This window comes from Anas platyrhynchos, chromosome 7 (genome assembly GCF_047663525.1).
Source record: "Anas platyrhynchos isolate ZD024472 breed Pekin duck chromosome 7, IASCAAS_PekinDuck_T2T, whole genome shotgun sequence".
Taxonomy (NCBI): domain Eukaryota; kingdom Metazoa; phylum Chordata; class Aves; order Anseriformes; family Anatidae; genus Anas; species Anas platyrhynchos.
The window spans coordinates 726,500-740,262 of NC_092593.1; the positions used below are offsets into that span (position 1 = coordinate 726,500).

The 13,763-nt window shown below is 34.5% G+C and overlaps 1 protein-coding gene across 30 annotated transcripts in view; it reads left to right on the top strand.

Annotated features, from left to right (window-relative positions):
- The window catches only part of BAZ2B (bromodomain adjacent to zinc finger domain 2B), a 132,333-nt gene that overhangs the window by 99,623 nt on the left and 18,947 nt on the right, over positions 1-13,763 (top strand). For 18 of the 30 annotated variants that reach the window (XM_072040988.1, XM_027458192.3, XM_038181748.2 and 15 more), the window contains 11 exons: positions 1,224-1,316; positions 1,441-1,502; positions 2,828-2,893; positions 3,536-3,601; positions 4,248-4,292; positions 4,538-4,570; positions 5,770-5,835; positions 7,274-7,414; positions 8,235-8,489; positions 8,858-9,072; positions 10,488-10,562. In XM_072040988.1, the coding sequence (XP_071897089.1) occupies positions 1,224-1,316; positions 1,441-1,502; positions 2,828-2,893; positions 3,536-3,601; positions 4,248-4,292; positions 4,538-4,570; positions 5,770-5,835; positions 7,274-7,414; positions 8,235-8,489; positions 8,858-9,072; positions 10,488-10,562 (1,117 nt within the window). The remainder of the gene's footprint in view (positions 1-1,223; positions 1,317-1,440; positions 1,503-2,827; positions 2,894-3,535; positions 3,602-4,247; positions 4,293-4,537; positions 4,571-5,769; positions 5,836-7,273; positions 7,415-8,234; positions 8,490-8,857; positions 9,073-10,487; positions 10,563-13,763) is intronic. The other 12 variants (XM_072040992.1, XM_072040996.1, XM_072040997.1 and 9 more) reach the window with 4 other exon arrangements.

Genomic DNA, 13,763 nt, shown 5'->3' on the forward strand with positions numbered 1-13,763 from the left:
CTTCCTCTTTTTTTTTTTCTTGCCTTTATTTAGAAGTACTCAATTTTTTTCCTAAATAAAGCACACAACAGTTGAATGGGATTGCAGGTGGGTCTAATTTGCTGTGCCATTTTTTTTTTGTAGATTTTAACCTTCCGTTTTTTTGTTTTTGTTTTTTTTTTTTGGTTGGTTGGTTTTTGTTTTTACTTTTTCAAAGACATGCTGCACATTAACTACATCCTCCTCATGGATTGTCCCAGTTTAGACTCAATAGTCTTCTGCATCTGTTGGCTTTTCCATAGATCGTAGTTAGAATTTAGGTCACATAGGAGAAGTTAAATTTCTAGCTTCCAGTTCTGTTGCAGTTCATGTTTAGCTGCTGCTTATGTATTGTTTCCCCTTGGCCCTGAAGTTGTAGTGTACCTATTTGTACTGCTCTTAATTGTCTACAACAGTGTCTGATCTACACATGGGCATTCCATATGTCTTCCTGCCTCTTGGTCGTTGGACATGAAGCTAGCACTATTTTGAAGAATTCTATAAGGGAGGTATTGGGCCTCAGTACTTTGAATAGCAAGCTGAATTTAGCCTCCAGAAAAATTCTTCCTATAACTGTCTACATCATTGGATCCATGCACAGTTCACCCAAATTTCATACTGTTCTCACTTCTAATATTAGAATGAGTCAGGAAGTTAGTAATTAGCAAAAGCTAATTAGTAGCTATGGTTAAAGAATACTCTGTCCCATTTGAGTCTGCTTCTGCTACATTGGTCAAGAAGGATTAGGTGATTATTTGAAGTAAAAAATAAGGAAAAGAGTAACTTTGTGCTTTCTGAATGATATGATGATCTGCTACTTTGAGACAAATATATTCTGCTTTAAAAAGAAAGAAGAAATCTAGCTTTAAGCAAAGCAGCATTATTAGTGGGATACTATCACACACTTTATGGAGACATTTCTCCTCCAAAAATAAAACACTTGTTAATGTAGAAGCTATCCACAGTTCTTGTGATACATACGTATTATATATGCATAAAAATGTCTGTGCTTGTGTCTGTGTTTATGTGTATATTGGAAATATCCCAAAGTAGTTCGTAGTTGAATGTTTTCAAGATAAACGTGCACAAGAAATGGACTGTTTTCTCCGTTTGTTTACCTCAGACAAGCATGAGGAAATGTGAGCTGTATCTTTTATTGTTGGACAGCACTGTTTTTATGAACTCAATTCCTTTTTTTATAACAGAAATAGCTAGACAAGCAGCACAAATAAAGCTACTCAGAAAACTCCAGAAGCAGGAACAAGCTCGAGCTGCCAAAGAAGCAAAAAAACAGCAAGGCAAGTATCAGACTTGTGAAAACTTGTGTGTGCTGGAAGACTAGTTTGAGAACTGTTGATGTGAAGTTGTATGCTTTTCATTATTTTCTGCTGATACTAATTTATTTATTTGCCTTTCTTATAGCTATTATGGCAGCTGAAGAAAAGAGAAAGCAAAAAGAGCAGATAAAGATAATGAAGCAGCAGGTAACCTTTGTGATTGCTAATTAAGCTCTTCTTGTTTTGAATTACCGAGTTTTGGTTTTTAAATTATTTTGTAAATTAAGTATGCTTGTTACAAAGTGAATGTTTTAAATCTAGTTCTACAGAGCACACTGTATATTATTGAAAAATGTAAGTTCTGTTGTCATGCCAGTTCATGCTGTCAGGACATCCCAGATTTGTCTGTGTTGATTTAAGCTGTGCATACGTGTAGCTGTTTGCCAATATTGGTAAGAAATTCAGAAACTGCTACTCCAGTGTGGTGATGTGGTCATCCTTTAACTACATCTGTGAATACAAACAGCAATATATCTGTTTCTGTACATACCAGAAGAGTGTAGTTAGCTTCTTCATGGATTCTGGCTATCTCTCAGTGGTTTTAGATTGTGCATGAAGAGTTATATCTCAGTATGCCAGTGAATTAATATGTTTGTATACGTACAGGTATTGCCAAATACTGTTATAGCAAATGCTTCTACCAAAAGTGAGAATGTGACTGTATAAACATTACCAAATGAAGCTACTTATGGTAACAGGCTTTTCATTATTTTAACAACAGAATTTTAACAAAATAGTGAGATGTTACGTTGGGAATATGAAAGCTTTCAAAAAGAAATAATGTCGTATTGTCTGTGGCTGTAGGGTCAGTTCCTTTTTAATTTTTTTTTTTGTTATTAAGGCATCTAAACTAATCATTAAGTATCTGAATGTTTTAAAAATGTAAAGATACTGAAGTCCACTTAACTGTGAATACATTAAGCAGGTTGCATGTGGGCAACTGTTACTGGCTGACAGATCAAGTGCTTTGGGTTTCACATTACTCAGATTTGCGTGTTGCCACAATTGAAAGACTGCTAGAACTAAGGCAGACAATGATGGTTTGACAGACCCCTGTATCTCTTCTTCAGGAAGATTACATCAAATCACTGTCCTTTTTTTGTGTTTAAACTCCCATTTCCATTCATTCCTGAATAGCTCCACCATTGCCTGCCAGAATTTGAACACTGCTAGTTTACTTATAGTGTCATTATCTGGCAATCTTAAAACTGTTAAAGAAATAATAATACTGTGACTTCCTAAACACAAACACTTATGCATAACTGTGAACGTTGGTTTTTCAGGGATATATCAGGCATCTTCTAATGCTAGTAAAAATTCTAAACATGCATTACTGTAAGGGAACAATTGACTGTAATGCTTGTAAGACTCAATAACAGAAGGTATATGTGTATAACCTCACTCTTTTTTTGCTGAAGTAATTTTCCTTAATATTGTTTTCAAGAAACAGAATTAACTTTCTTCCCCTGTAGGAGAAAATTAAGCGTATCCAGCAAATCAGAATGGAGAAAGAGCTTCGAGCTCAACAAATTTTAGAGGTAGACATAATGGCTCAAGTATTTTCGTGTTTGCATTTGTGAGAATGTTGTCCTTTAATAGTCACACATGAAGGAAGAATGTTACTAAATACAGCAGTTCTAACGATATGGACTTAAAGAAGCCAGTTACAAAATTTCCAAGTACAATTTTGCAATATTTGGATGCTAAAGCAGTATGTTCCACTTTGTATGAAAGGCAGTAGTTTTAAAATACTAATTTTATGAATATATAAGCTATAATAAACTAGTATACAATACTAGTATGCTGTTCTAATGTACTACGTTCCTAGTGTAGCAGCAAGAATAGATCACTGGTATTCAAGTTTCCTATCATGCAGATACACATTTTTTAATCTCTTTGTCATTTATATTTTATCGTTTTGTTATTTTATTTATTTATTTAATTTTGGTTATAGTATCCAAGGGAAGCAATTTTGCATAGGACTTGTTATTCTGTCTTAATTTAAATAAAGACAAAGTGAATGGATTGACTATGTGACATACATTGAGGAAGAGATTACTTGAAATGTACACTTAATATGTGATGTCGTTTTCAGCTTTTTATGGTGTGTAGCTTTATTTATAGTCAGATTATTTTCAAGTTGTGATGTTGCTGTTGAGTGACCTATTCTGCATGCACAGGCAAAAAAGAAAAAGAAGGAAGAAGCAGCAAATGCCAAATTACTGGAAGCTGAAAAGCGAATCAAGGTTAGTTTATATGAGTTCGAAAAATAAGTGTGTTGTTATGCATAATACATGTTGATGCAGAAAAGCAATTTTTTGGAAGAGTATTCAACTGAATAGGTATGGAATGAAAATAAATCTACGTGTGCATATGTTTTGTAGATATGTAACACATACAGACCTTTTTACACCTATGTCATATAGAAATACAGTAACGTTCATACATGCATGAATATATAGACATAGACACTATTTTTTTGTGCCATTAACAGGAGTTTTGCTTACATGACACTTGGTTTACATAGCTTCAAATGCTTTTGCAATAGTGTTATTCACAATGTTTTTTAAAGCACACTATTAAAATGCTTTGTTGCTTCCCAACTAATGTTCCTGTATAGGCTAGATGTATACAAGACTAGGGACCTCTTCTTCAGACACTGGAAAAAAGTAGTTTATATTAGTAGTTCTATTACTGCTCTGGCGTTGTATTTTAACATTGAACTCCCAACTCGGTAGATTTGCTTTGATATATGCTATTACTGTTCTGTGGTTGGTTTATGGGGAAATAAAACTAAGAAAACTTAATTAAAGTGTGCTATTCTAGTATAGCAAATATGTTCATCGTAGTAAGTACAGTTTGATAAGATACATTTCTGTTGTTTTGCTTAAGGAAAAAGAGATGCGAAGGCAGCAAGCTGTTCTTCTCAAGCACCAGGTTGGTATACATTCGGTTGACCAAGCAGGCAGAATGCCAGTTGTGAACTACTACTTAAGTAATGTGGGGGAAAAATCTTCAAAATATGCCCTTTTTAAATTCCTGGGTTTGATTCCTGCACAATTTTTCTTTCATCTTATGATTTGTTGCTTTGCTTTGGTATTGGGGTCTTTTGGGGGATTTAAAAGTGGTTTTATGACTTTGTGATTTCTGTTTCATAATGTTGTGCCAACTCTTTCTACCAGGAGTTGGAGAGGCATAGACTAGATATGGTATGGGTATGTTTATTTTTGTACATCTAACACCGCATTGTGATTTGGTTGTGATATGGTTGTCATAGCAATGCATAAAATGTAGCACTGGCTGCTGTCATATTACATACTGCTGCATGGCTTTACAGCACAGTGCATTGCATACATCTGCTTGTCTTGTCTGTTAAGGGAAAAAAAAGACATCTCAAAAGTATATAAATTGAACATGGTAATCTGTAAATGAGTTTTTAAACAGAAATCTTTGTTGCTGATGTCCCAACATAAATTGGACAACTGTATAAGATCAGGGATTAATTAATGCAAAAATTAATAGGTTGTCACATGGATACTTTTTCTAAACTTTGTCCCATTCACTGGGAGTGGATCTAGAAGTTTTTAAATATGATTTGAATTAACCTGCTTTAGAAGTTAGGATCATTTCTCTCCCAAGTCTGTAAAGTACTGAGCAAATTAGCTTTCAGTCAGTGTAAATACATAACATTATGATTATACAGTGAAACGTTAGTCTGTAATCCTACTCTCATTGGATGAGATGGTAAAATACCTTTTGCTTTTACTGGAGCCAAGACTTATTCTACAGTTTTTAAGGCAGAAAAAAACATACGTACCACTCTAGAATACAGCTTCTTAATGCATTTGAAGTTATTGGCATAACTTATTGGAAGACAGGCATTCAAAGTAAATTCAAGTGTCAGTGCGTATGTATGTGTGCTGCGCCAGCACTAGCTTGATTAAAACTGATCTAGAGTTGAGAAAATTCATCATACTAATTTGTTTCTCCATCACAGAAATGTTAATATTTGCAATGTTCAAAATGACTAGTTTAAAAATTTCTATTGAATTGGCTATTGAAGAAGTAAATTGCAAGTTCCCTGATAGCAGATGTAAGGTAACTGACCTGTTCCAGCCAACCATTATGCTTTTTGTTCTGCCAGCTTATGAAGGAGCATCACAACTGACCATAAGTAAATCTGTATGCTTCTTTTTTTTACACTGTCTCCATATTCATTGCTTTACCTTTTTTGCTTTTGATTGTTCTTGTATTTGCTTTCTAAACCTGAACTAAAACATGCACAGACTTGGCCATTCTTGTTCTATATTTAGTATTTACTGTGACTTGTCTATTAATGCTAAACTTGTACTCAGCTTTTCTATTGATACTAACATGTGGAATAGTTTTGTTCTAATCCTATCTGTTTCAATAGGAACGAGAAAGGAGAAGACAACATATGATGCTTATGAAAGCCATGGAAGCACGTAAAAAAGCAGAAGTGAGTAATGAACCAGTGAAACTTTGAAGTTTTCATTTGTTCATTCTGCAGTCATCTGTAGAAGACCAGGACCATTTATGAGATGCTGGTAGTGTGAACCTGCACAACCTAATCCAAAACCCATCAAAATGCGTTCATCTAATGCTAAGATAGAAATTTTTGCTTTTTGTTCTAGGTTGTTTTTTGCCACCTGCCTCCTCTAATTGATATGAGTAATAAAAACTATTTTAGTTCTAATAGCAGAGTTAATGACTTTCTGTGAAATGGAGCAAAATAAAATTCTCATTCAGATTCTATTTATGCTGTATAGATAAACAATCAGTTTAGCTTTTGCTCATTCACGGAAAACCAATTTTTACTTTTTACTCGCATGAAACATTTCACTTTAAATGTATGTAATAGAAGGTTTTCCTAAGAATTTAGGACCGAGACTTCGGTGGTATGGAGATAACGCATCATATATTTGAGGTTTGAATGCATCTCTTAACAGTATGAGGGTTTTACTTATTCTGGAGTTCTGTGTACTTCAGGGTAGCAATATCAAAGAATGGTAAAATCACTTCATTTATGCAAACAGGGTAGCAAGCTACCATGAGTATATGAGCATTTTCCCTGTAATTAACTGAGGATCAATGAACAACAAATGGTTTTTAAACATGCATTTATCACCAGTTGGTTTTATCAGGAGTTCTGTGCACTTAACTGTAACAGGAGAGGTTCTAGGAGCTGTCCAATCAGCTGTTTGAAAGCAACATATAATTCATAGCATCCAAATGATTACAAAGATGCATATATTCGGTTGGATTTTTATTTTGTCGCTTAAGGGAGAAAATATCCTGTGCAACTGCAGTTTTACTTGACCTGTCTTTTAGTTTAATGTCCTATAGAGAAATTGATCCTTGAGAAGCTAATGTGTAAAATGTAATAGCCCAGATAATGTTTCATATTATATTGATAACCATGCAAGTAAAGCTACTAAGAGCTGAATATTATGAAGATCATTTTCCATAGGAGCACTACATAGGAGTAGATCTAATTTTTACACAGCTGGGTGGAATTTAAATTAAAACAACTGTTGTGAAAAAATTGTTGATTCCGTATGCCACACACATTGTTGTGGCTGAAAATATTTCAGTGTGTTGTACCTCTACAATACTGGTGAAATTAGAAATATTGACTCTTACATGTCCATGTAATAGAGTAGTGTATGCAGATTCTAAATTGGAATCTAAAAGAAATCTAGGTGGATCTTAGATTTGCTATTCCATGATCTTGTTCTGTTTGTGTAGTTTCTACCTTCCTTTTACTTGAATGCAGGTTCCTTAATTTCTGTAGTAATTACTACGATTACATAAGTAGTACTTTTCAAATTCTTAGACTGTTACGCTCTAAGTATAGTACACGGGTTTTATTTTCTGCCCTTTTAAATCTATTGAAGGAAAAAGAGCGGTTAAAGCAAGAAAAACGTGATGAAAAAAGATTAAATAAAGAACGTAAACTAGAACAACGAAGATTGGAATTGGAAATGGCAAAGGAGCTAAAGAAGCCTAACGAAGATATGTGCTTAGCTGATCAGAAGGTGACTGTAATAACATAAAATGTATTTTCTTGCCTCATGTCTCTGTCTTCTGCTGTTGTGAAAATAACTATTTTTCTTGCAGTCACTCATCAAGCGTTCAAGTTTTGGTCTAGGTAACGAGATAACTGTATTTAAAATCTATAAATACAGTATATGAGAAACAGTGAAGTGGGTATTGATATATTTAGTTAAAACCATTTTGTTTAAAAGTGGATTGCTTCCCAAAAACAATTTGCATGAATGCTTTAATAAAAATGCCATAGTCTCAGTTGCTTTTACAGCAGGAGCATTCACTTTCTCTTAGTACGTAGGCACTAAATAGAGCTTTGCTCATATGTGCAACTCTTCTAAGCCATTATTAAAAAAAAAAAAAAATTAAAAAAATTAAAAATTTACTCTTCCAAGCTTCTGTGTTCTCAGTTCTTGTCCTTCAGGACTGTACTTATCTCAAGATCAAGGCCTATCTTTTCCAGAGAATTTTGGAGAATTTTCCCTTTCTGTGTCCCTGAAATATTTTTATGCCACCTTTTATGGTACTTTGGCTCAGAATACAGCCTGAGAACCTCTCCTGGCCAAAAAGTAATTACAGGAGGCCACAGACTAATTAATACTAAGTGAAAAAGTTAAATGTTAATGAGGAGTTTATAAACAGTAATGATTTATGGATGGGTTGGGGAGCAGCTCTTCTATTGCCTTCACCTTCTATTGTTAATATACTGTAAGTCATGTGATCGTATCAGCCAATTTCCCTAGCTAGTATCAAAAAGTTATCTTCTGAAATATACTACTGAATCTTTAATTATTTTTCCTAACTTTTCAGCCTTTGCCAGAGCTGCCTCGCATTCCAGGCCTTGTTCTTGCTGGAAGCACATTTTCAGATTGTCTCATGGTAGTGCAGTTCTTGCGTAACTTTGGTAAAGTTCTTGGCTTTGATGTGAATACGGAAGTCCCTTCTCTGAGTATTCTTCAAGAGGGTTTGCTAAACATAGGGGACAGCATGGGAGAAGTACAAGACTTGCTTGTAAAGCTTGTCTCTGCAGCTGTTTGTGATCCAGGACTTGTTACAGGATACAAGGTAAAAAAAAAAAAAAAAAATCTAAAAATTAAAAAAAAAAAAATCCATAGTAAAAAAAAAAAAACAAACTATACTTATGAATGCATTCTGCATAGTGTACAAAAGAGTCCAGTTGGAACGTGCATTTTTTTATTTATCTTGTGCCATTAATATTAGCATTATCTCTATTCTTAAAAACTTACAGGGTGAAGACATTCTAATTCGTTACTAATTCATGATTTACATTTAAGTAGTTAAAAAAAAATCCCAATTGAAGTTCTTGTGGTAAAAAGCAAGCAAAACCACATCACTGTTTTATAAACAATAATATGGTCTGCATTGAGAATAATATTTTCAAATGTGATTAATTGAAATATCTTCATTTTTAGGCTAAGACTATTCTTGGGGAGCACTTACTGAATGTTGGCATAAATCGAGATAACGTATCTGAGATTCTGCAGATATTTATGGAGGCTCATTGTGGGCAAACTGAGCTTACGGAGAGCTTGAAGACAAAAGCTTTTCAGGCACATACTCCAGCTCAGAAAGCAGCAGTTCTTGCTTTCCTTGTCAATGAGTTAGCTTGCAGTAAAAGTGTGGTCAGGTAAGATGTTTTTCAAACAGATGTATAAAAATAAAATTAGTAAATTGTTATAGTTTAAAAATGCAGTATACACCACTTTGTTACAGGAGATTTCTTGATGTTCTTGAAATGAAAGCTGAAATCTATTGTTACTGCTGCTTGTTTTTATGTACTTCCGATATTACAGAAGATTAGCCATTTTCTGCCAAGTTTTTTGGCTTTGTTTTTTCAAGACTTGAAGTAAAATTCACTATTCTGGGAGTAAAAAATGTGGTTGAATACAAAGAAATTTACTAGGTATTGTGGGGAACAGTGTAGAAGTGTTTTGTAAATCTTCTGTAGTACTCTTTTCCCTTTGAATTTTTTTTTTTAATATTTCAGTACTTTAAAACATCAATACTTGAAGTCAATTTTAAGCTGAAGTAGCAGGCTTAATTTATCATGGTGTAGTAATTCAAGAAAGTGTATACTTCAGTTGTTGGTAATGAATAGCATTTTATAATTAAAAAAAAAAGCTGTGATATACAACATTCAAAAATCCAGAAACATGCAATAAAAAGTTAGGAAATGCCAGTCTTTGGGATACCTTCACCTCCATATGCTTCCTTACTGTGATAGTCTATGACCAAATTGAGTACATTTTTGTGTCTTGCCAATTCTGTCTATCTTGGTACAATGTGTTGCAATAGTTAACCAGGGTTGCTCAACGAAAGAGATGCTTCATGTTTTAAAAAAAGCTGTGACGTTGCAAGAGAATTGTCTAGAGCAAGTGCTGTGTAAGCACTTTTCAAGAGAGTTCATATGTATTAACTGAATTCATCACAGCAAGGAATTGTTTCACTTATGTATATTACAGATGATGAAATGTAAAACCAGATTTATAAAAATCATTCAAAAACAAGTTCAGCTTTATTTTCATAATTGGAACAAGTATAAGCTGCTAAATTGTTGATGCTGGAATTCCTCAGGTGTGGGTTTCCAGATAGTTGACTGAACTGAACCACTACTTTTGTTCTTCAGTGTCTGTATTGGAAAATAGATGTTAGCTTGTAGATCACATGGATCCTAGAGAGAATACTACAGATGTATTTGTGATAATTTTGTATTCTGTGTAAGGCTAGATCCTTTGTGGTACATATAGCTGGAGGCTTCACATTGAATGGGAACTATGAAAAGAAATGTCAAATATTTTGAATGACATACTTCTGAAAGCTTACATCTAAATAAAGACTTCATGATTCATGTATAGTAGTACACTGCATGGAAATTCCAAATATTGAAACTTCCTAGATTTAAAATTATTTTGTACTTTAAGCATTTCTTCAAGGTAGCTCTTTGAGACAATGAATCTGCATAAATGCCTGTTGGAAAAAGATATGTAAGCTCAGAGTTTATGGTGTTTCCTTGACTACTTTGGATTATTTTGTCTTTGACAGTGAAATTGACAAAAACATTGATTATATGTCGAACTTAAGGAGAGATAAATGGATGGTTGAAGGCAAACTTCGGAAGTAAGTTTCATTTCCTTAAATGTTACCATGCATTGCTTTTTTGCATTCATTCAGATATCCTACTGTATAGGCAATTGGTTCTTAGTACAAAATTATCTAATGCAATTACAGATTTTCCAAGAAATTAGGGACTGAAGCGCCTAATTAAGATGGATGTGAATTTAGAGTGGCCCAGCACCAGTCTTGTACCATACACTAAAGAAGCATGAGATTCACAGTGTTAGTGTCCCTCATAACTGGAACTAAGTCAAGTCCATTTTGTGTTGCTTTTTTTTTTTTTTTTAAAAAAAGTGATTGACAAATTAAAAAAAAAAAATTGTGATTGACATTATCAAAGTTTATTTTGGACCTACCATACTTAGTAATGTTCATTCTGAAAGGCATTTTAAGATAACATGGTTTTCATACAACAGTCACCCATTAAATTTTGCCTATTTATATTACATAATATTAATGTTTCCATTTTGTGTATATTGCATCATTCCCTATAGTTAGATATCGTCTGTAGCATGCCAACATTGGGATATTTTAATATTTTCATTTAAGGTAAAATTGGAACATTTTAAGACTGTTCAGCATCATACCCACTGTTTTCCCATCCTACAAGACAAAATTCCATACAGCAAGCATAATGGCTCCAACTACCAGGAAGCTAGAAGGCATAAATTTCATGAATCACAGGGGGTAAAAATGCATAGCCAGCCTCTTTCTTTTTTCTTGGTCATCTTTACCTCTTACCAGGAATGGTGAATCCTGTCTTAGTCTTTGCTTTAGGTACTCGTGTTTTTAATCTTGTTTCTCCCTTTTTTCCCTTTAATGTATCTGCGAAGGAAGAAGGAAGAAGTAAAGAAGAAGGACAAGAGGGAGGTAGAGGAAAAAATAAGACCAGTAAAAATAAGTCTCTACTAATACTGTACCTACCAGTCTGCATAGGGTTAATACATTTTATCCCTTAGGACAGTCCAAATACCTTTTTCTGTCTTCATCTGTATTTCTTCTAGGAGATATAGTTTAAAAAGTGTCGCTGAAGTTCTAATGTAGACAATTATTTGTTAGTGGAATGGGACCCTTGCCTGTTCTTGTCGCCTAAGGGACTCCTTTAGTCTTTCTCTCCCTCCATCAAACTGTAAGTACTTGTAGATGTAGGATCTTCACTTTTCTCTCATGATCTTTCTTTCCTTCCCCTTCAAATAGTGGGCATAATACCCTGAAGCCCTAAGCCTCTCTTCCTTTCTACAATCATTTCTCTTTTTCTTGTGTTTTCTTCTCCTGTGTGGATGTGAAGTTTCACCAGTGCTTTTCCTACTTTAAAGTGTAAGTATCATGGGAGTACTCTGAGACTTTCTTCCTGTGCTTCTTTGAAGTCACTGGACTTGACTCATCTCTCTCATCTTTGGTTCAAAATCTTTGAATTTTTCACTTTTTTTTCTGATGAACTCTCAGAAGCTTTTAAGAAGAAATTTCACTGTTCAGTTAAAAACAATGCTGTCTTCTTCTGTCAGTTGGTGATTTTCATAGAATCTTACAACTGTTGTGGGGCTTCTCTGAAAAGAAACCTGTTCGTTTAAAGCCTTCTGTTTGGTCTTTCTTCAGCTTCTAAGCCTAATTCTTACGTATGTTATTTTCCCCATCCATTCTAGAGCTCAGGCTAGTTTTTAAATATCCTAGTCCCAAACAGTTTTAGGAATATCTGGTCTCTCGAATACTTGCCATGTGATTGACAGATACGTGTACACTTTTTACATGCACACAAATGTCAAAGCAAAAGCTCTTCATATGTGGAAAGTGTGTAGTGATAGAATAAAGGATTCTGAGGAAGGAGTTTATTTCAGCTCAGCCTGGTACTGGATTTGAGCATATGTGTTGTGTAAATCATCATAGCATGATGTCCAGATTGTCTTGAAGTATATCCAAGTGGGACAAGAAGACATTCTGCTTGTGTCAGAAGGATGTTTTTACTTATGCTCCTACTGTTGTTCAGATTAGTTTATCAACTGGATATGCTGGGTATTGGGGGTGGGGAGGAGATTTGAAAAGCTATGTTGGTAAGATGTGAGACAAAACAAAAAAAGCCCATTAGAATCCCAGGCTTCAAAAGGGAAAAAGCTGGTAGAGAGACTGTTGTTGTTTTTTCTTATGGCTATTGAACAGATTTCCTTGAGTATTAGGTTATTTATGGTCAGAAACTGAATTCTGAGCTGCCTAGACTATACTTTCTGCAGGGCTGATGGTCAGTGAGAGGTCACATCTATTGCCTTCTCTTCACATTTAGGTGTGAATCTTGATGCTAATATATTTGTGAAGGTATGTCTCATCAGTTCAATTCATCTTTTTTTGTCATCTGTATTTTGTATCACAGCTACTGTCAGAAGACCGTATTCCTGAGATGAACCAGGTGTTTTTACTACTAGATAATCATAACTTCAGTGTCTTCTTTTCCATTACATGTCTTCTTGACATCTCTTTTGTAGCTTGATTGATGTAAGAGGCAATAAAAATGAAATGTGGCTTCTTGAAGGATTAGATAATACCGATTTCTTCACAAAACTTTGAAATACTGCAGAACAAGTTTTTTTGCGACAACGATGCTGTTTTTAACATGCCAGTGTTATGGCATTCTCGTTGTTAAGTTCTTTCCAATGATGCCATCTCAGTTGTAAGTAATAAGGGTAAACCAAAAGCAGTGTTAGACAGGGGTAGGAATTACACCTGGAATTTGGGTAGGAGGTAGTTCTGATTTGGAAAACTTTCCGTTTTTGAGACCCCAAATGAACAGTGTTAAGAGAATGTGATACTTTTTTTTTTCCTTGCTATTTGTTAATATAATTATGTCACGTACAAAAATTATGGGGGAGGCTTTCAAAAGGGGAATTTTATTTCCATGATCTAGTAAACATTACAGATTAGGAAAGCGTCGGCTTAAGTCACATATCTGAGTATTTGGTGGGTCGCCAGTTCTTCTCTATAGGCCAATGGACTTAGTAATTCCTTCATTGGTTACAGAAGTCCTATTAGTCTGTACATGAGAGTTGAAGATGAAAGAGTTCTCTGAGTGAAGGTTTTCCTCTCTCAGCCATATCCGTAGGTAGTAGGAGGAAAATTGTGCCACCTCTTGACAACTCTGAACATTATTTGAAGTTACGTTCTCATTGATTTTTTCCTGTGTGCTACTTTGGATGCAGACAGCTGCCTTGGGAGCTT